General features: G+C 29.8%; 1 protein-coding gene across 1 annotated transcript; it reads left to right on the forward strand.

The window, feature by feature from the left end:
* The first annotated feature begins 21,944 nt into the window (after positions 1-21,944).
* LOC146920958 (uncharacterized) lies at positions 21,945-23,644 on the forward strand. Its single transcript, XM_085710750.1, has 2 exons — positions 21,945-22,796; positions 22,879-23,644. The coding sequence occupies exons 1-2, from the start codon at positions 21,968-21,970 to the stop codon at positions 23,454-23,456; spliced, it is 1,407 nt and encodes a 468-aa protein (XP_085566876.1). The 5' UTR covers positions 21,945-21,967; the 3' UTR covers positions 23,457-23,644.
* The last annotated feature ends 793 nt before the right edge of the window (positions 23,645-24,437 follow it).

Raw genomic sequence — 24,437 nt, forward strand, 5'->3', positions numbered from 1 at the left:
TGTTATGTATGTAATTATGTATTCATATTATCAACGAAATGAATTAAGTCTGTTATATTCACACACAAAAAATTACTTGTTGGACCGATAGTAACTTGGACTATTATTTTTTTCCACATTTTTCTCTTGCATCTACTTTTTTTTTTTTTGTGAGGGATTCATTTGTATCTATATATACTATGATTATTCGTCTATTTATCCTTTCCTCTCTTTACACTATGGACTTTTTTTTTAAGCAGAAACATGAAGCGATAAAAGAGAATCAGTCATTTCAACTAAGGTGGCACCACTAACTCGGACAACAAACCCCATGTTAAAATATGTTGATAAAAAACGAAACTTTTGAGAGACATAAACCAAAACCCAAAAAAGTAAAAACACACATCAATCAAAATTCTAAAATGACAAACTTAATTACCTCTAACAAAAGAAATCAAGCCTGTCAAAGTAAGGGATATATACTATTTTCACCAATGGTAAATTGATGTTCATTGCATTGGGGCATATGTCCTCCCTTAATCATCATTTTGTTGTAAGTTAAGTATTGAATAATTTTAGTTTTGTTCCATTGAACATTAAATAATGTGCAAAACAAATACAATAATTTTAAAATAGAAAGACATGTAGAGAAATTTAAATTCATAAATATTTAGATGTCGTTAGTTTGACATGTTTTATATAAAACTTTGTAGTATAAAAGATTTATCTTTAAGTGAAACGTCAATAACTTACACAAAAAGAAGTCAATATATCTGCATAAGAATTATCTTCCCTGTAAATATGAGAGACTTTAAATTGAAAGGAAGAAATTAAATGAAAATAACTGCATTATTTAACGTTGAACCTCCAAGGAACAATCCTAGGAGATGAGAAAGATTGAATGACTAAAGAAGAACCACACTCTAACCAAAGGTCATTTCAACCCTTCTCAAAAGCCACTTGAATAATTAACATAATTGCCTAAAGTTCCATGTGAAAGGCTACAAAGACTCCCAAATAGATAACAAAACAATCAACAATCGCACCATTACGATCTCTAAAAATGCCACCACCACTTGTAAGATTAGGAGAACCTTTTGTTGCGTCATATGTGTCTACTTTAGTTCAACAACAAGGAGTGAAATTCATTAGCTTTAAGAATTTTAAGCGCCTTGTGAGGATGACCCACAACTTCAAACACTACAACAAAAATACATTTTGTCGCGGTTATAATCGCAGCAAACTTGACATTGTGATAACTCCAAAATCGTCGTAGACCTTTGCTGTCACGAGCATGTTTTGCGGCAATTTTATAACGACCAACTATCGTGCATTAAACATTGCAACACTTCAAAACCACCACTAATTACAGTGTAATTTTTTGTATGTATGTATGTACATGTGCGTTTATGAAAATATTACAAAATGTCCTTTAAATCATAGGCAAACTAAAACTCCTCTAATTTGGGTCAAATCATAACTAAAATGTCTAAAAAAAAATATGCTGAAAATAACGTAAGATGATATGTAATCGGTAGCTAAATATGTTCAGTCCATCTTTTTTTTATCACGACTCTTGTTTTTTTGTTGGATTGCTATTGAGCGATTTTCTTTTTTCTTTTTACTCTTGAAGTGAGAATTACAACTCACAAATCTATTTTTCTTTGCATTACCTTTTATTTGTGACTATTACTTTTTCCAGTCTATCTATTTCCACGCGCCTTATTTTTCTACGAAAATGCTTGTGGTTTTTAGATTTTATAATTCGGATTGAGTTTTCCCTTTGTTTTGGGGTTGAAAAATGAGTTTTTCACCAATTCAAATTTTATAATCTGAACACGCCAAAAAATAGGGCGTGTTTCTTGTTTTTTTCTTCGGATTATAGATTACAAACACTTAAACACCTTTATTCAGGGGAAGAATGTTCGAATTATATAATCCGAGTTGTATCAACATCAATTCTGAGTCTGTTTGTAACATGCATAGCCAGTTTAAGGACCATATTAATCTTCATAACATCCTTCAGAATTAGGTCATTTTTCTTATGGGACTCCGTCCCTCAAAATCCAAAATTTCACTGTTTAGACTCATTTTTAATTTTTTCTATAAAATTTCTCGTATTCTCATAAAAATCCGAAAAAAATTCAATTAGTTTTATTTGATTTTTAGAATTTTTTTTGGCGGTGTTTTTATTTTTTTTCATTTTATTTGACATGATTTATCATTTTTTTACTTTGTTTTTTTATTTTTTTAAAATAGAAATTCGCAATTGTTGAAATGAGAGAGATTATGATTGCTGCTATGTATAAGCATATTTTGGATTATATAATTCGAACACATCCAAAATGTATTTCGATTATATAATCTGAAACCCCATGAACATTTTTGTAAAAAAAAAAAATGCGCGTGAGAAGGTTATTGGGTAGGAAACGTAAACCTAAGTCGGTCCCATTCACAGTGTTGGCCATTGCTTAATTAGGAAAATGTTAACCGGTGCCCCCGGGGCAATGGTTAAGGAATTATAAGAGGAAATGATTCCTTGGAAATTGTGTATTCTATGTTTTAAAAGTTAAGAAATTGCACTTTCCAATACAAATTATATATTTTCTTTCTATTTTTAACTCCTTAACCAGTGTACCAGGGGCATCAGTTAACAAGACTCTTACTTTATACAGCTGGCACATATCATAACTTATTCCAATTGATAAATGTTTTCAAGGACAACTCTTAGACTTCCATAGCATCCTAAGCTCCATGTACATCATATCAAGTGAAGTTTATTAAAGATGAAGAAGATAAAATTTTGGTTCAAATAAAAGATATAAAGGATATATGAAAGAAAAATTTCTACTACTTATTTAACGATGAATATGAGATCTTATCGGACACTAACATGCTAAAAATTAAAGACGAGGATCAAAGTTATAACGAATATCTTTAGACTCAAGAACATGAGGTAAGATAAGCATTGAAAATGATGAGTAATGACAAGGTTGTTGAGCATTGGATGACTTACCATACTTTTCAACAAAATTGTGAGATCAAAGAAAATGTCGGATGCGTGTAGAAGAAGCACTTTAATTTCAATCTACAAGAACGAGAAGGATATGTAAAACTATGAAACTTATAGGGGGGGGGGGTTAATTTATGAGTCATAGCATAAAGTTATGGAAAAAATGTTCAAACGAAATATAAGAAAAGAGACGCAGGTTACTTATAATCAATTTGGTTTTATGTGTGGGAGGTCGACAATAAAAGTAGTCATACTATGGTGTGTGATGGAGCGGTATTAGATGGATTAAAATGACTACAACTTAAACCAAGTTGCTTGGCTCCAGTGGCAATGAGCTCCTTCCAAGGACGTACCCGGGGAATACCAGGTTCGTTTCCCATGGGGAACAACGCTTGGCTAGTGCGCATGCCTCTACGCATGAGCCGGATTAGTCGTCCACCTTTGGTGGGTCGGAAACCGGTGCGAAAGCAACAAAAAAAACGACTTGAACTTAGTTTTCATTGATTTTGTTTTCATTGATTTTGATAAGGCATATAATAGAGTTCCTAGAGAGCTTTTGGGGAAATGCATAGAGAATAAAGGGGTTATTATTGCCTATATTCAAGTTGTAAAGAATATGTATGAGGGAGTATAGACTAGTGTGAGGACACTTGATGGAGACACCGACGATTTCCCCACACCAATAATGTTCCCCAAAGTTTCAACCCTGAACCCTCATCTTTTTACACTACTTTTGGATGTACTTACAAAACTCATGCAAGAGTTAGCACCGAGATGTATGTTTTTCTTGCAGATGATATAGTCCTACTTGGAAAGTTGAGGGATAAATTAAATGCGAGGTTGGAGACAAGCCTTAGAAATGAATAGATTTTGCCTGAGCAGAAGTAAAACTGAGTATATAGAATATAATATTAGCAAAAGGTGAGACATTTCTAACTTATAGGTGAAATGCGGAGATCACAGCATACCACAAGCTACACACATTTAAATAACTTGGCTCCATAAAACAACACGACAGAGAAATAGAAGGAGACATGAACCATCGAATACCAACCGATGGGGGAGATGGAGGAGGACCCTCAAATGTTTTATGTGATAAGAAAGTACCACTCAAGTTGGAGGTGAAATTCTATCGAGCAGTTGTAAGACAGAAGATGTTGTATGAGACTAAGTGTTGGGATGTCAAAAACCAAGAAAATAAATTAAGCGTATCAGAGATGATTGAGATATTGTGTTGGATGTGTCGTAAGAGAAGATGATATATGATTAAAAATGACAACATTAAAGAAAGAGTTGGGGTATACCCTATAGTATTAAAGATCGCGGAAACTAGGCTTGGGTGGTTTGGGCATGTAGAGAGAAAATGTGTAAATTGTATAGTAAGGAAATTTGATCAAATGGAATTATTTACGCTAAATAATTCTCCAATTTAACAAATCATTACAAAAAAAAAACATTAAATTGGAGAATTATTTAGCGTAATTATTTTGTTTTTAGCTACCATGAATGGTGGCGCCACCCACTCCATTGTATGGGTGTTACTATGTAATTTTTGCTTTTTGTGTTGATTGTGTCTTTTGTTATAAGGCACTTACTTCATCCTGACTTCGTAATTTTTGAGGGGTTCACTCTAGGCACACCTTGTGCGGGATGAATCACCTTTGATTTTAGTTATATATCTCATTTTGGCTTGTTCAAAAAAAAATTACCTACGATTAGTAAAAGGGCGATGCTATTAAGGGAAATTATGGAAAATTAAAAAATTAAAAAAAGTACAAAATGAGAAAGTATAATAAGGAATTTGTTTTCCTTCCAAAAAATATATATAAGGAATTTGTTTTAAATATTTTTGTACAGTCTGTTATTTTTTCTTATTTTATTCTTTCTTGTTTTAAAAAAGTACAGTCTGTTATTTTCCCCTGATTTCATTAGGGAGGAGTATTTTAGGAATAGGTTGTGAATGCCTAATTTCAAGTTTTGCACCTTTTGAAAAAGTTTTGGTATAGTCCCCATTTTCTTTCTTGTATTCTTTTTTTTGGTTTAATCTAATGAATTGAGGGGAAACCCCTCTTTTTTTTTTTTTTTTGACAGAGGGAAACCCCTCTTTTTGTGAAAAAAAAACTAGACTCCAACAATTTGTTTTTTTAATAAAAACTCCAACTATTTTTTCTTTTAAAATTAGTCTACTATTAAGGAATTTGTTACCTAGATTATAATTTAATGCAATAATACGTATATCTACCATTTAATCCTTCAAAAAAATATCTTTTTTGACAAATCAAAAAAATATATCCACCATTTAACAATTAACATCATTACCATTTGATAAAATAATTACGCTAAATAATTCTCCAATTTAATTTAATTTAATTTAATTATACATGTAAGATAAATTTGATGTACTCTTAATTGCGTTATTCATTCGTAATTTTTTTGAAGAAAAGTTACTTACTCGTGATTGATTTTATTTTATTTTGATATTTTCTTGAGAGAAATTGGTCACCTATTATGGTTTTATCTGACTTACGATATTAGTTTCTACAGTTAAATAGAGAAGATATTTAATTTAGACAAAATAATTCATTTTTTACATTGAAACATAAGAAAGCAAGAAATTATTATTAATTTAAATGATATTAATGATGATTTTATGATTTCTCTCAAATAAATTTGAACTTATCATTGAGATGATAATGACACAACCTCTTACTACTGTGCAGCAAGCTCATGGACATTTTTTGGTAAAAAGAAATGTTCATGGATATTTGTAATCGGTTCAATGAACAACTTTGTTTTTTGTTGCTAATGTTCAATGAACACATTTTAGAGGAGATGGTAATTTAATCATTGCTTCAACCAGCAACTATATTATGTAAGAAATTATACTATAGTTTTTATTTTATTAAAAATAAATAAATTATATTATAGTAGTATTTTTTATTATTAAGAAATCATGCTGTCAACAATATATATATATATATATATATATATATATATATATATATATATATAATCAACCTCTTTCAAAAAAAAAATGATTATATTAAGTAAGAAAATTATTTATATATTTTTTTTCCTTTTTCAAAAGGAAGAAATTTATTTATAGTTAATTTGTTTGGTATGTAAAATCATGTATATAGACCCATTTGAAAAAAATAGTATTTCGAAATATAAATATATCAAATTATCAAATGCATTAGCTATATTTTTACAAAAAATACCCGTAATTAATTTAGTCATATAGTGTCATTGTTTAATTAAAATATTAATTAAAAGATAATTTTTTTATTAGAAGTCAAAAGGATAATTTTAAAATATCAATAGTCAAAATGGCCGAATTTAGAATGTTTTTTTATTTTTTTATTTTAAAACTCGATATCTGATCCACGAACCGACTAATTTTAATGGCCGAATCTCATTGTCTTTTTGTGAAAGACTCATTTACGGTCAACAAACAAACTCAAAATAAAACAACTCCCCGAAATTGACACTAAATAAAATTGAATCTAATATCTTGAGAAAAACAGAACTAAGGTTCCAAACCAAGTGGGTTAGTTTTTCAGCGCATTAAATAGAAATCTATTTAATACGATGTATTTTTGAGCTCCTAATTAAAATTTATAATAGTTAAAATCTAACAATAACATTTGAGCAAATGAGTTGTTCTTAAAAACAACCTCATCAAGAGTGATTCATAGGAACATAAAACTGCTTGAATTTTTCTTAAGAGACAGCAGGGAAAACACCTTAGAGCAGCAGGTAAAATATCCTTTCATTACTTGGGGTTATGTCTCTATGGTTATCATCAGATCTTTATCTCCCATCCTATTCTCATCACTATTACTATTTTTCAAAAATGGTTTTGAGAACGGTAAGAAGATCAAGAACACTTTTAGTTCCTACAATTTCATCAAATTTTATTGTTGATTGCATCAGACCGTTCCCCTTCATCATGGTTTGTGACCATGGTTTAGGATTTTATTGCTAATAGTTGGATTTTTAGCTGTACAGGAGAAAATAAGAGGGAGAATGTTAATTATCAAATAATTTGTTGAGAAATTGATTTTGAAGCTGAAGAAAGGCATAAACGAAAGGGATCTTGAATCTTCTCTCATGATTTATATTTTGTTCCAATTCTCTCATGATTTATATTTTATTCCAAATAATTGTCTACTATATATCATTTTTGAAAATGCTTCATTTGAGACATTATTTTCATCATATAACGATATGATCTTATTCATTAAATTTCTTTTGCTATTAATGTAACATATTTATTTTCCCATATATTTGTTTGCGGATGACCATATTGCTACTCAATGTTCCTCAAATTTACAAAGAACTTATCGGATTTATAACTAAAGTATATCTCAGTTTAATCGACTTTAATTCCTTCCAGTTTGGTTGTGTTTCTTCTAATTGGGAGGAAACTCAACATTATTGAAATTTCTTTTATCGATTTTGTTTACAATGTGTTCATTATTTTGCAGAGACCTTTATAATATTGAGAACAAAGTAGTTTCCTATCTATATATTCAGTTCAAGGTCGCACATCCTATATTAACTGTCAGGGTCAAACTTTAGTTTTTTTGGTAATTTGTCATTTACTCTTTTTATACCACGAATCATATGTAATTAGTGTGTATTTTAGTCTTTTTAAGGCTTTTGTTTATTTTTCTTCTTTGTGTTGTTTGGATTAGTGTTACATTATAAGAATTTTGAATTAGGGTTTCATTTTTCTTTGTTGCAGCTTCTCTTCTGGATTCTTAAGTTTCTTTTTTGACATATTCTAGATTCTTATGTTGCAAAAGTTTTTCTGAATTTTATTACTATGATTATTTCTGAATTTTGCTAAAAAAAAAATCTAAATTTTTATTGCAACTTTATTTCTGAATTATGTGTTCTCACGGAATTTCATATATTTTATTTTCAGTATTAAATAAATACAAACATTTGAAGAAAAAAAATTCCTCTTTTATTTTTTTGAGGGAATTCCTCTTTTATTTAAATGCAGTTTTGGTCGAACCAAACCGTACACCATCGATTCAGTTTGGTTCGTTTTCACTTTTAAAAATTGATAAAACCCAAACCTCATTTGATTTTGAAGAGCATGTAAATGGTAATTTAAAAACAATTTATTATAACAATCAATATTTTGAATAAAACACGTTTACTCAATAATATAAGTATTGTACTACCTCTCATACAAACAAAGTTGTAAAGAGTGTATATACACATTAATCAAAATATATCTATTTTAAAAGGGGCACTAGCCAACAAATGTGTATTTTTTTTTATGTTAATTTTAAACCGAGCCTCCACTAGATAGAACTAGAAAATTAGGTGTAGAACATATACAGTGGCTAGATCTATGGGTTTTTAGATGCAATATTGCACATGTTAAAGCAACTGAAAGTAATAACTTCTTATTGAAAACAACTATTATTTATTAAAAAACTACACATTTAATATAAAATGCACAACAATTATTTGTTACTAAGACCCATTTAATATTTTTTGAAGCGTTGAGTTTGAGAGATTTTTTATTTTTTTTAGTTAAATGGGGTTCAATTATGAACCAGCTGCATCACTTTATAAATGCATAAATAAAAGGAAACAAGAACAAAAGGAGTTGGGGGATGGACCAAAACCTTCTCAATAAAGCTAAGCAAAAAGCTGAGGGGCAAACACCAAACTAAGAAAAAAGTAAATAACAAGAAAATAAAAAGTAAAGAAAACCAAAAGAAAAATAAAAGGAACGAACTAAGAGAAAGTCCTTGAGTTATTCTGGTAACATATATACTCCTAGAGTTTGAAAGATTAAATCTTATTAAGTATTAATTATAAGAGCAAGTGACATGTACATAGAGACTCATTTAAGCAACCAAAAGGAGAGGTCCATTGTGAATGCTCTAACAATCGATTAACTTATTGATTAAAATTTTTGGTCGAAAATAATACAAAATAAATGCTTGCTGAAATTATCAATTTTTAAATATTATTGTTATTATTATTATATTATTATTAATAATAATAAATATTTATTTTTAATGTTTATTAGATATACTAATTAAATGTATCAATTAAGTTTGGTAACTAATTTTATATTTGATATTTTTTCGAGTTATCATGAAATTGGTATAAAGCTTACATCACCGCTTAACAGTGATTAATCTTAGTTGGAAAACCTGTGGGATACATAAGACGAGTTCTCTCATCTCAGCCGAATATTTTCCATACACATGAGGCAGAAATTGAACTGCTATCCACATACTTACGAGGCTCTAATCTATTATCAATTTGACCATTTTTTCCTAGGGTCATAGCTTACATGTTAATTCCAGGTGTTCGTACAACCGGTTCATCCTTCAATATTCCATTGAAAATCAATGAAGCATTGATACATGGATTTGAAAAGAAAATACGAGACCTTAAAATTGACATGAAGGCAGCAGAGAGAATCAAACACGAGACCTTAAAAGTAGTCCCAGGTCAAAACAAGTGGGTTAGATCAAACTTATTCATTGTGTTCCCTTATTGACTTTGTTTATCCAAATAATTTGGAAAATATATAGATCTCCAAAAAAATCAAGAGCGAGGGATACTTGCTCAAACTTTGAACCCATTTGAGCACTTTAACAATATTATTCTATCGTTGTTTCCAGAAAACGAGAAGGAAAATATTAGCTTTGATTTTGTTTGTCAATCTGACCAAAATAAAAAGCTACAAAGCAAATGGTATTCAATTGAGTTCTTGAATGATATTAACAGTTGCATATTTCAAACCACAAATTAAGATTTAAAGTTGGATGTCCAATAATATTGATGAGGAACATATACCAAGGTATTGTGTTTCAAAATGAGAAACCCCACATCTTCATCTAAAACCTTAAGACAATATGTATATTACTCATCTCATTTATATGTTCATAAATATCAAATCTTGCTGGCAATATAGAATTTTTACTCACACATGACAAATTAGCATTTCTCCCTTAAACGTGAGACTCTCTATGTCTATGATATGATGAAATAGTCAAATAAGGTCAGAGGCACAACATGGTAAAAAAGGTGGCTTGGTGGTGGTTTCATAGAGATGTTTTTTTTTTCTCATTTATTTTATGAGAAGAGAGAAATTAAATTAGAAAAATTATTCGAACTAGAAAGAAATGACAAGGAAAACGAGTGAGTTGTGGGTAGTTTTATGAGTTTGTTGAAGGAGTTGGATATTACTGAGTAATTATTCTACCAAAAATATTAGACTCATTAAAAATGTCACATCAATTTAAAATGTACAATAAACATGTATTTTTCAACTCACCATAACACATAAACGTTTTTCCTTTGTCATATCCCACTAAAGACTAAAAGTGAAGGAACTTAAAATAATAGAGGTTAAATAAAAAAAAGTTATCGCCTTGACAAATAAAAATTGCATGAAAGCGAACGACTTCCAAAATATAATATTTAACATAAAAAAATTAAACAAATGACATTCAAAAGCTAACAAAACAAATCATCATAATTTCGGGACCGCAAGTGTAACCTACATTGGGTTGTATCTTTGCATTAGGCTAAAAGAAACTAGACAAATGATATCGACACCACAATTTCTCTCAAATTATTTAGGCACACGTTTGTGAGTCATCTCACTTATATCTTATTCAATATCTACTATTCCTTTCATTGTAGAACTTTAACTCTTATTTTACACGATAACATATCTCCCTCAAGTGTGACATTCTCTGTGTCCGTAATTACGTGACATAACCAAATAAGGTCAAACCGATGTACAACATGATCAAAAAGGTAGATTAATGGTAATTTACTAAAAGTGTGTTTTTGTTCCTTTATTTCATGAGAAGAGATCAAAGAAATTAGAAGATGAAAAATAAATTTGAGATTGAGAGAACTGATACCGGTTATAAAAAAATAAGAATTGTGTATTTTGTCCATGAGGTTATAAAGAACGAAGTAAGTTGCAAGTGATTTTATAAAATTGTTGAAGGAGTTGAAGCTTTTTGTGTAATTAATTTACCAAAAAGTTAGATTGCGTTAAAAAAACTAATTTACCAAAAAGTTAGATTCGGGTAAAAAAACGCAACAACATATAAAGAATTTACTAAGCACATATTTTGTTAACTCAGCATAACACTTAAGTGTTTATCTATGGTTAAATTCCACCAAAGATAAAAGGATAAGGAATTTAATATCTTAGAGATTGATTAAAAAATATTGCATGAAAGTGAACAACACCCAAAAACATAAATTTGATATAAAAATTAAATAATTGGCATCCCAAAACTAACGAAACCGTTTATCGTAATGTTGAGAGTTCTAAGGGTGTCTACAGTAGGTTGGACTATCACATTAGGCTAAGTGAAACCACACAATTGTGATTGACATCACATCATTATCCAAAACCTTAAGGCATTAGGTGTATTGGTCATCTTACTTATATGTTTCTCAACATCTACTTTTGCATCCAATAATGTGGAACTTTAAGTCACAATTTACACATGAACATATATCTCTAAAGTGTGAGACTCAATGCGTCTGTAATTTGTTGATAATCAAATAAGGTTAGGCGAAGGCACAACATGGTTAAAAAAAATGTATTAATGGTGTTTTTGCGGAGGGAAGTTTGTGTTCCCATCTTTCATGAAACGAGAGAAATAAATTTAGCAACAATAAAATTAAATTAGAATATGAAAAGAAATTTGAACATGAAAGAAATGATAAGGGAAAAAAATAGTGTGTTTTGTCCATGGAAGTATCGGAAATATAGCGAGTTACTAACAATTTTACGGGTCAGTTAAAAAGTGTTGGAAATTTAAGAGTAAATATTTCACCAAAAAATAGACTCAGTTAAAAAAACGCCACATCTTTATAAAATGTTTAATAATCATGTACTTTTTCAATTCAGCATAACACATTTGTATTTTTCCATTCGCATGTTCGTTCACCCAAAGACCAAATATGGAGGTATTTGATATAATATTGATTGGATAAAAAAATTGTATGAAAGCAAATGACATCCAAAAACTTATACTTGATATAAAAAGTTAAACAAATGAAATTCAAAAACTAAAAAAAAAATAAAAAAATTAATGTTTAGAGTTCTGAGGGAGTCTACAATGGGTTGGACCATCACATTTGACTATGAGAAACTCCACAAGTGATATTGACAGCAAATCTTCGCGTAAAATCTTAAGACATTAGGTATATTATTCTTCTCGCTTATACGTTACTCAATGTATATTATTGCACACAAGTTTAACTCACTATAATGTTTAGAGTTCTGAGGGAGTCTACAATGGGTTGGACTATCACATTTGACTATGAGAAACTCCACAAGTGAGATTGACATCACATCTTTGCGTAAAATCTTAAGACATTAGGTATATTGTTCTTCTTGCTTATATGTTACTCAATGTATATTATTGCACACAAGTTTAACTCACATATGAAACATAAACATCTCTCCCTTAAGTGTGAGACTATTATGTATGTGATCTGGTGAGATATCACATAAGGTCAGAGACACGACATGGTAAAAAAAAGTGGGTTGGCGGCAGTTTCATAGAGGGGTGTTTGTTTCTTTCTTTCATGAGAAGAGATAAAGTAAATTATAAAAGGAAAGAAGATTAAAAATGAATTTGAACTTGATAGAAATGAAAAGAGAAAAAAAAATAAGGAGTGTGCGTTTTATTCGTGAGAGCATAGGAAACATAATGAATTGCTGGTGATTTTATGGATTTGTTGAAGAAGTTGAATATTACTGGGCAATTATGCTACCAAAATATTAGATTTATTGAAAATATGTACATCTATTTAAAATGTCTAACGAATATGTATTTTGTCAACTCATCATACATATACATTTTTCCATTGCAAGATCCCATGAAATACCATAAGTGAAGGAATTTGAAATGACAAAGGTTATTTTTTTTTTTTGTGCATGAAAGCTAATCACATTCAAAAACTAAAATTTAAGATGAAAAATTAAACAAATGACACTCAAAAAATAACGAAACAAATCATCACATTAGGCTAGGATCCTACAATGGATTGTATTATCACATTAAGCTAAGATCAATCACAGAAGTGAGATTCACATCCTATCTTCTTTCAAAGTCTTAAGGCATTATGTATATGAGTCATTTCACTTATATGTTTCTCACATCTACTCTTGCATACAATACGGAATTTTAACTCACACTTGAGTTTAACATCTCTCCATTAAGTGTTAGGATCTTTGTGTCTGTAGTCCACCACCAAGAACAACTCTCGATCCCCCACAACGTCGAACCCGGATGTGATACCACCGTTGGGCTTTCTGTGGGAGCCTACGTTGATGTAGATCGACAATTTGGATAAAGAGAAACCACACAAGCGATAATGATACAACCAAAACTCCATCTAAAATTTTAAGTAACACCTGATACATCACAATATTCCCTCCATCAAATATAACGACATTCTAGCCCGTGCTTGGCACGGGTGTCCATGCTAGTTATAAACATTTGCCTTAATTTTTTTGAAAAGTACACATGGCATCTTCAAATTTCTCATCTCATTTAATTTTTTTTATCAACCAATCAAAATGGATCATGACTCATTTATTTTTTATTAGCCAATCAAAATGGATCATGACTCATTTATTTTTCATTAGCCAATCAAAATTGATCATGACATGATTTTTTTCTTATATATAGACAAATTGTTTTTCATTATTTTCATCTACCTCTTCCTCTCATTAAAAAAAAACCACTTTCAACCACATTATCTTTTCTTTTATTTGTTTATTTCCTATTTTTTTTTTATTGTTTTAGTGTTTGATTAACATTTCTTATTCTTATGTTACTTTTTATTGTGATTTTGTGTGTGTGAAGAATATTGTGATTTCTTATTCAAAATTGGTGTTTATATGTTCTTTGTCTTTTACCAGATTCTTATTTTGGACTTGGAAGCCAATCAAGAGAAAAGAAGAAATGCATCACATATCAATTAAAATATATATGAAGTATTTATTTTTATGTAGTATTTGTTTTTGGAAATGATGTTTATCAATTTTATTGATTGTTGATATTTTATTGTTATAAATCTATGATCAAGGTCATGTATAACATAATTTTTTTACCTTTTTCCAAACATCATGCCTTGAACTTGAGGAATTCATGTTTCGTATATCAATATACCTATGTTGGAACATAGTACCTAAAAAACTAAGCAAGTAGCAAATCTATAACCTTCATTTTTTTTTTTTTAGATAACTAAGGATATGGAAGGTCAAATCGAAAACACACTAACTCATGGATATGGGAGCATATGAGAGCACCGGGAGACCAAAACTTAGACTAACATTGACACCTTAACTAACTTAATCAATATTATCATTGGATTAAAATCAATCAATGGCTAAAATTTGGCATCAAATTAACTTTGACACTTTAATGTCATTTAATCCTAACCCATTTTTATATATTGATTGAGGGTATTTATTTGATAAAAAAAAGTATGTCACTATTCCCTACTTCAAAAAAACTAATGTGATTTTTTGTTTGCAAGGCTAGGAAATGAAAAAAAAATGACTACAATCTCAAGAAGGTTCATATTGCATCAGCAACAAGCATATCCCAAAGGCCTGGCGAAAGAAAAGCGTGAACGAAATGGTGAATATCAAAAGAAGTGCAAAACATGAATTAATAGCTAATGTGATTTTCTTACTTCAAAAAAAAAAAAAAAGGCAATGTGATTTTCCTTAAAAAAAGCTAATGTGATTTAGCAAGATTTAAAATTTTCATTTTTAATTACTTCTTTTTTGTTATTATTACTTACTCATATTAATGTAGTATTTTTTAATTTTTATGAACATTCAAAATCAAATCGAGAAAGAGAAGATTTTCACGTGCCAAAGCAATTGTTCTTTTTTACGGTGTAAATTTTATAATTTTATAATTGCAATGGTACCTATGCAAATCTTTTTTCATTTTTAATTTCACTAAGATAGTAAAAAAAACGATGTTAACCCTTTACAGCCGATTAAGGATCCATTTCCTAAAAAAACAAATACCCATATATTACCAAAAAAAAAATTGTGAAGAAAAAAATATTTATGAGTTGATTATTGTTTGTATAATATTACCAAGTTTACTCCGCTAAAAAAACAAAAATTTACCAAAAATGTTAACAATCACGTTTGGATTGAATCTGTGTGAGACACACCAAAATATAAAGTTTTTTTAATTGTTTTTCTTAAAAAAAAAATTGGTAGATGCAAATTTCACTATTGTAAACAAATAAAAAAAAAAGCTTCATTTTTTTCAATTAAATCTCTACATTAAATTAGGAAAGTGTCTAAATGATTTTTTTTAAAAACTCGGTATTTGACCCATGACCGATTAATTTTGGTAACCATTCTCATATCCGCTAGAGGGGGCCATTTAAAGGCAAATCAAACTCTGTACAGGCTAGCCTACTCAAATTTGCATAAGAGGATTCAAATTTGATACCTTGAGATGATCACATTTCAAGGTGTAAAGCATACACCAATGGTTCGACAAAATTGTTTAAAAATGATATTTAGAAAGAAATATACTTGAACATGTCTTTTTAAGAAACTAAGAATAAGGTTCTTGCTAAATTGTGCCTTGAATACACGAGCTAAGAAGGTAAAATTATAATTAAAAAAATTAAATTTGTATTGAAAAATAAAATTTTGAACTTTCAAACTAAAAAATACACAACTTCCAAGATTTCATTTATCTGTTTAATTTCTTTATTTGTACTATAAGGACATCTCTATTATATACAAATGTCTTCCTAAAAATCAAAAGTACACATTGCATCTTCATATTCTAAAGACCATTAAAGTCTAATTCACCTCATCTAAAAATCGAAAGTACACATTGCATCTTCATATTCTAAAGACCGTTAAAGTCTAATTCACCTCATAAAAAAGTTTACACATGTGATTTATTTGACAAGACAATGTGTCTATGTAAACATGCATTAATATTTTTATTAATTACCTTATTTATAAGCGGAAAGCTGTAAAAGTCTTATAATGACAAAAGAATAATTGAATTTTTTTATCACTTATTAATCATGTTTCAAAGGCAACCATCAAATTATCATCATTGTTTGATTTCTCAACCAATCAAATGTAGTCATGTACTCTTTGCCTTAACTTTCTACCAATTAGAGTAACTAAATCATCATAGGTTTCAATCATACACGAATTTGTTAACAAGTTGTGTGTGTGTGTGTGTGTAGGTACAACAAATATAACTTACTAACAAGCAAAATCTTCAACTTTCATCTAGCATGTTGACGTGACATTTTTTCTTGGGCTTTAATTTTTCCTTTTTTTTTCGTTTCTCAAACATGAAACATATCATTGATGTCATTACAAGGACCATTGAATTGCTTCTAAAATGCAAGGACCAATGAGTACGAGTATATGATATAACATAACAAGTATGTGTAACATCGCAGTTTAAGTATTAAGAATTTAAAACCTTTTCAACTCAAATGGAGTTTTACTTTAAGATTTGAACTTAAAACATCATATAAATGACTTTGAATAACTTTATTTAGAAGAAAGATTTACAAAATATTTACATTTACATAAAAGACACCTTTTAAAATATAGCGGATAATGAGACCCTAAACTAGACTCTACTGTGATCCGGCCTCTGATGATACTTTGAAAATTACTTATACCTGATAAATAGAAATAAACATGGGTGAGAGTATGAGTGTATGTCATTGCAAGGACCTTTGAATTGCTTATAAAATTGATTTAATTCAAATTATTTTTGGTCAATTTGTTTTGATAAAAAAAACGGATCCTAAAAATATGTCAGATTATATAGTTGATTTAATTATAATGTTACGAACAGTATCATTTTTTTTTCTACAAAAGATGCAAAATCATCTTAGCATTTAATGAAATATCAATTATCTAATTGAATGTATTTATTGATTTTCCTTGATTGTGTTTTTCCGATGATGTTAATTAGAGGTTCTTGGTACAAACTCGGATGAAGAAGAAAAAAATTAATTTTGTTTTGAGAAAGAAATAAAAATTAATCTAACAACTAATTATTAAATTTGCCATTAAAAAAGCCTTTGTTAAATAGGATATCTTTTTTCTTAATTAAATACATTAAATATATAACTTTTAACCTATGATGATCAATAAAATCTCATGTCATTCATTTTAAATAGTATTCTAGACATTTTTTAAATTAAAAATAGAAAATAATTGATATTTTAAGGATCGTTTCTAATAAGTATTCTTAAGATAAAAATTTATGGAGAAAAAACAAAAAAAAAACTAGAAGACGAAAACCTAATCTGATAAAAAATTAGGGACATAAATTGAATCCAAGAAAAGAGCTAACATGAACTAAGTTGTATAATCACATTAGGTTAAAAACAACCACATTAATTGACACTACATCTTCGTCAAAATCCTTAAGACATTAGATATATGGATCATCTCATTTATATGTTTCTCTTCATCTACTGATGCATTCAATATGGAACTTTAACTCACATATGACACATTAACATCACTCTATTTAGTGTGATTTAATGGATGAAGCTTTATGTTCATTTCTTTCATGAGTAAAGAGAAAGTAAATTTGGAAATGAAAGATGATAAAAAAAAATCTAAGCATGAGAAAAATGATAATGAATATCTCCACAATCAAAAGAATACATCATAGAGTTCATAGCTATGAGGAAGCCTACAATGAATTGGATCATTACATTTGTCTAAGAGAAACCTCACAAATGAGATTGACACCACATTTTTATCTAAAATCTTTAGATACATGTATATGAGTCATTTCACTTCTATGTTATTCATCATCTACTCTTCCATCTAATGTAAAATTTTAACTCTCTCTCTCTCTCTCTCTCACACTCTCTGCAATGTGCGACTCTGTGTCCATAATTATGTGACATACTACATAGTCAAACAAGGTCACACGGAGGCACAACATGGTCAAAAAGGTGGATTGATGTAATTTAATGGATTGGGGTTTATGTTCCTATCTTTCATGAGAATAGAGATAGAAAAATTAGAAAAAGAAAGAAGATCATGAAAAATAAATTTCAGATTAAGAGATATGATAGTGGTAAAAAAAATAAGAATTGTGTGTTTTGTCCATAAGGTTATAACAAATAGAGTGATTTTATAGTAATTTTATCGGTTTATTGAAGGAGTTTGAGATATTTGGGTAATTAATTTACCAAAAAATTAAACTCAATTAAAAATACGCCACAACATTTAAAAATGTTCAATAAAGATGTATTTTGTCAACTCAACATAACACGACAACGTTTTTCTATCGTGAAATCCCAACGAAGACCAAAACTGAAGGAAGTTGAAATAATAGACATTGATATTATAAAATATTGCATGAAAGCGAACAACATCAAAAAACTTCAATTTAATATAAAAATTATACAAACAACGTTGAAAAAACTAACGAAATAATTCATCAAAATGTTTAGAGTTTCAAGGCCACCAACAATGAGTTAGATCATCACAAAGCACACAACTGAGATTGACACCACATCATCACCCAAAACTTTAAAATATTATGTATATTGGTCATCTCACTTATATGTTTTTCAAGATCTACTTGCATCTATTGTGGAACTTTAAGTCACAATTGACACTTTAACATATCTCCCATAAGTGTGAGACTCTTGCGTATGAGGTCTGGTGACATAGCCAAATAAGGTCAACCAGAGGCACAACATGGTAAAAAATGTGGGTTGATAGTGGTTTGATGGATGGAGGTTTATGATCATCTTTCATAAAAAAAGAGAAAGAAAATTAGAAAAAGAAAGAATATAAAAAAGAAATTTAAAGATAATAGAAATGATAAGGGAAAAAAGTAGTGTGTGTTTTGTCCATTGAAGTGTTAGGAATAGAGCGAGTTACTGATAATTTTATGGGACAGTTGAAGGAGTTGAAGATTTATCAGTAATTATTTCACCCAAAAAGAGAATCAATTAAAAAAATATCACATCATTTTTAAATGTCTGATAAATATGTAATTTGTTAATTTAACATAACACGTCTACATTTTTCTATTACTAGATCCCACCAAAAACCAAAAGTGAAGGTATATAAAATAGTGGATATTGGATAATTTTTTTCTTTCATGAAAGTGAACATCTAAAAACTTATATTTAATATAATAAAATTAAACTAATGAAATCCAAAAACTAAAAAAATAGTTCATCGTAGTGTTTGGAGTTTTGAGTGAGCTTATAATGGATTGATTATCACATTTGACTAACAGAAACCCCAAAAATGAGATTGACACTACATCTTCACCAAAACCTGAAAGACATTATATATATTGGTCATCTCACATTCATGTTTCTCAATATATACTTTTGTTTCGAATGTAGAAGTTTAACTCACACATGACACATAAACATATCACTATTATGTGTGAGACAATCCGTATTTCTGATCTGGCGAGAGAGCCAAAAAAGATCAAAGGCATAACATGTTAAAAAATGTGGGTTGGTAGTGGTTTTATAGAGAAATATTTTTGTTCCTTTCTTTCAAGAGAAAAAAGAAAGTATATTAGAAAAAGAAAGAAAACGAAAAAGGAATTTGAACATGAGAGAAATGAAAAGAGAAACAAGTAAGGAGTGATTGTTTTTCTCTAAGAGTATAAAGTATATAACGAGTTACTGGTACTTTTATACATTATTGAAGGAGATAAGAATTAATGTTCAATTAATTTACCAAAATATTAGACTCATAAAAAAAATGCCACGACAATTTAAAATGTCTAATAAACATGTATGTATTTTTTATGTCAGCAAAACACATCTACATTTTACTATTGTCAGATCTTACCAAAGATCAAAAGTGAATGAATCAAATATAACAGAGGTTGAATAATTTTTTGACATTTGAAAACTAAAATTTAAGATAAAAAATTAAACAAAACGACATTCAAAAACTAACAAATAAAATTATCACAACGTTGGAACTTCTGTGAGAGTCTGAGTTGAGTTGTATGATCACATTAGGCTAGGGTGTTCGCGGTGCAGTTTGGTTCGGTTTTGAGGCTAAAAGTCATCTGAACCACAAGATAAAAAAGCATGTGGTTTTGTTTGGTTCGGTTGACTTTTAAAGCACAATCTGAACCAAACCAAACCAAACAAATACGGTTTGAGTTGGATCGGTTGGTGCGGTTTTTTTGAGACAATACAATTTTTTGTTTACAACATTAAAATCGAGTTAAAAAGGTAACACACAACATATTTTCAGCAAGGTTCCGACAATGTTTTTAATTTCATTCCACATTAAATTTTCATTTTCACCAAACAACATAAACCAAATTAAAAATGTGGACAAAAATTAATTCTATTATGTAAAAAATGTAAAATACTTATATTTTATCATTCTCTAAAAGTTCAAGTAGAACATAAATACATTTTTGAAATAAAAAAGCAAAGAAGAAACTTAACAAGAGAAAAAATATGTCATTTATAAAAGTTTTCATTGAGTTTCTATGAGTATTGGTCTAGGTGACATAGATTTTAATTAGTGTTTTTATTATGTTGCAGTTTGGTTTGGTTTGGTTCGGTTGGTAAAATGAAAACCGCAAACCAAACCAAACCATGTGGTTGAGTAAAAAAGTGATCCGAATACATCCAAATCAAATGCAGTTTTTTGTAGTTTCGGTTTGGATTGGTTCTGTTTGTGGTTTTTGTATTGGATTGGTTCAGTTTTGAACACCCTTACATTAGGCTAAGAGCAATCACACGAGTGAGATTAACATCAAACCTTCATCCAAAGTCTCAAGGCATTACAACATGGACCATATTATTTATATGTTGTTCACATCTACTCTTGCATACAATATAAAATTTTAACTTACACTTAACACATTAACATCTCTCCATTAAGTTTCAGATTCTCCGTGTTCGTGATCCACCACCTAGAACACTCCCTCTCCCCTACAACATTGAACCAGGATATCATACCACAGTTGGACTTTTTGGTGGAGCCAACAATAATGTGGATCAACACATCGGAGAAAGGGCAACAACACTGAAAATGAGACTACAGTTTCATCCAAAACGTTAAGGCTTAAGTATGAGTTTTTCACTCTTTTGATATTCAACCTGCACTCTTTCATCTAATGTTGAACTTTAACGGACTTCTGCTACATCACAATATTATCTCCCTTAAGTTTGACGGAATTCTAGCCCGTGCTTGGCACGGGTGTTCATGCTAGTTCTTAACAAAAGTCAAGTTTGTTTAGAATATTCCTTAAATTTCTCAACCATCATTGCATATTGATACTCTCAATTTTTCTCACTGATCGAAAATTATTATTATTCCTATTATTATTATTATTATTATTATTATTATTATTATTATTATTATTATTATTATTATTATTATTATTATTATTATTATTATTGTTAACTAATAGAGGTACAAATTTAAATGGTAATTCATATATATTGAAAAAAATTCTACTTACCACTCATTGTAATTTTATTATTTTTTTACCAGATTTAAGGTTGACTGATGAAGAAATTTCCAATTTGACACTAATTGAAATTGAGAGACACTTGCAAAAGAATCGCAAGTCTTTGAAGGACTATCCTGGTATGCCATATCCAAATGGATATGTTGCTGAGCAATTGGGGAATAGATTTATTTATGAAGAGCGTGCTTATAATCATAATGAGCAACTTCAAGAATTTAATGGCTTATACCAAAGTCTCACAGGTATGTATATTTTACTATGTTGATTGTGTTATATCTATTTTTTTTTTTTATAAAAGAGTCATGCCTATTGTGCATTACTAATAGCTTCTTCGAAGAAAAAAAAATTGTTTATTACTAATTGACTTATTATGTCTTTGATATATTCACAAGATGAACAACGAGGTGTCTTCCAAAAAATAATGGAAGCTGTAAACAACCAAAAAGGAGGTGTGTTTTTCCTTTACGATCATGGTGGCACAGGGAAGACGTATATGTGGAGAACCTTGGCTTCTTACATACGTTCAAAAAAACAAATTGTTTTGACAGTTGCTACGTCTGGAATTGCATCACTATTACTGCCGGGAGGTCGAACAACACATTCAATGTTCAAGATTCCAATACCTGCTCTTGAGTCATCATCATGTGATATAGATAAAGGGAGTGATCGTGCAGAGCTTATAAAAATGGCCAAGTTAATCATTTGGGACGAAGCTCCAATGGCTCACAGGTTTTGTTTTGAAGCGTTAGATAGAACACTCAAAGACATAATGTCTGGCACCCGTTTTTCATCACAAATTTTTGGAGGGAAAGTTATTGTATTTGGTGGTGATTTTAGACAAATCCTTCCAGTTGTACCAGGAGGAGGTCGCTCTGATATAGTTCATGCAACTATCAATTCATCATATATATGGGATCATTGTCAAGTGTTGAGGCTTACAAAGAACATGCGACTGCAACAAAATATCCAAACATCCAATGATTCAGAATTGGAGGAATTTTCCAAATGGATATTAAATGTCGGAGATGGGAAGTTGTCAGAACCTAATGATGGGTATGCAGATATTGACATTCCATCAGATTTGTTGATCACTAATTTTGATGATCCAATTCAGGCGATTGTTCAAAGCACATATCCAAACTTAGTCCATAATTACAAGGATCCAAAAATTTTACAATCTAGAGCTATTTTGGGTGGAACACTCGAGATTGTTAATGCTATCAATGAATATATTTTGGGCTTGATTCCAGGTAATACAATGTTTCAACATGTTTTCAAAATTTCCTGTTATAATTGTATCATTAATTGTAGTTTTTTTTAAATGTTTTATAGGTGATGAAAAAGAGTATTTAAGTGCGGATTCTGTTGATAGATCCGAAGCTGATGGCAATGAGTCTTTTGATGTGTTGACCCCTGAGTTTTTAAATACTCTCACAACTTCAGGGCTGCCCAACCATAAAATAAAACTCAAGATCGGTACACCTATAATGCTACTCAGAAATATTGACCAATCAGAGGGTCTCTGTAATGGAACAAGACTTATAGTAACAAGACTAGCAAACCATGTTATTGAAGCAAAGGTTATTTCAGGTAAGAACATTGGAGCAATTGTTTATATCCCGAGAATGGAGATATCTCCTACACAGTCTCCATGGCCATTCAAGCTCTCTAGAAGGCAATTCCCAATTACTGTTTGTTATGCTATGACAATCAACAAATCTCAAGGACAATCACTGGATTATGTTGGATTATATCTTCCTTGGAGTGTGTTTAGTCATGGTCAACTGTATGTGGCAATATCAAGGGTAAAGAGCAAAAAAGGTCTTAAGATCGTAATTCATGACAAAGAAAATCATGCATTGAAGTCTACCACCAATGTCGTTTTCAAAGAAGTTTTTGAGAACTTATAGTTTGTAATATATTTTCATCTATGTTATATGCTTATCGTTATATTTTAAACTATTGTCGTAATAAGAGTGGTGTTGACACTTTATTCAACAAGCTCTACTTTTGTTAAGGTTTCAGCATATTCAAGTGGTGATAACTTTTGGAAGTTCACTATGTATATTTTCTTAACTAAAAGTTTTTTCTGTTCAAATTATTTTTATTATTCGGTTATATATGTTGATTGTGACGATAATTATCGTAATGGCTCGCGACCCGTGCGAATGCACGGGTCTTTTACTAGTTGTATTAGAAAGAGAGTGTTCTTAACATTTATCAATAGATTTTTTTTTGACAAAAACAAAACGATATTTATTCATTCAAATTGATAGAGTACATCAGATACAAAACTTGCTATAAACGTAAAGGGTGAATCGCGAACAAATTCACAATACCCAAGTTAATAGCATACAACGACAAAATGCTTACAAATAATATGATAAAATCTAAGTCACCAAAATACACATGCTTCCGGATCTGCAACGTTGACGCCCAAATCATTGATTGAAAAACATTTGTGCTTTGGTGAGAAACTGAAGGAGGGAACTTGGGAAACCAAAGGAGGGAACTTTAGGGTTGTGTGTCTTTGGTGAGAGTTTAATTTTTGGGTCGGAAAACATTTGTAAACACTTTGAGTAGTGAGATTTCATTATTGGAAGGATAAAAAAGCTTCCTTTAGTGTTTTCTCTTAGAATTCATTTATGAGTGTGAGTGACTTGAAAATGGGTAGAAATTAAGGTTTGTTTTTTTTTTTGAACTTTTAAGCTAATTTCTTGTAACCTCTTTATATCACTTTTATCATAGTGGATCAGAGAGCTACTCTCTCCCGCAGAGTATGTCATTTTGGACAGAACTGGGTAAATAATTTTTTTTTTAAAAATGGGCAAACAATATTGATGTGTTTTTTTTTTCTTCTTCTTTCTTATATTTGTTTCTTTGAATATGTT

The sequence above is a fragment of the Medicago sativa genome, chromosome 5, assembly GCF_051527215.1.
Source record: "Medicago sativa cultivar Bolivia chromosome 5, Bolivia_mono, whole genome shotgun sequence".
Taxonomy (NCBI): Eukaryota; Viridiplantae; Streptophyta; class Magnoliopsida; order Fabales; family Fabaceae; genus Medicago; species Medicago sativa.

Coding starts and splice junctions, on each gene's coding strand:
- LOC146920958 (XM_085710750.1), top strand. CDS start 21,968: ATGGAAGCTGTAAACAACCAAAAAGGAGGTGTGTTTTTCCTTTACGAT. Junction 22,797..22,878: donor TATTTTGGGCTTGATTCCAG/GTAATACAATGT, acceptor AATGTTTTATAG/GTGATGAAAAAGAGTATTTA.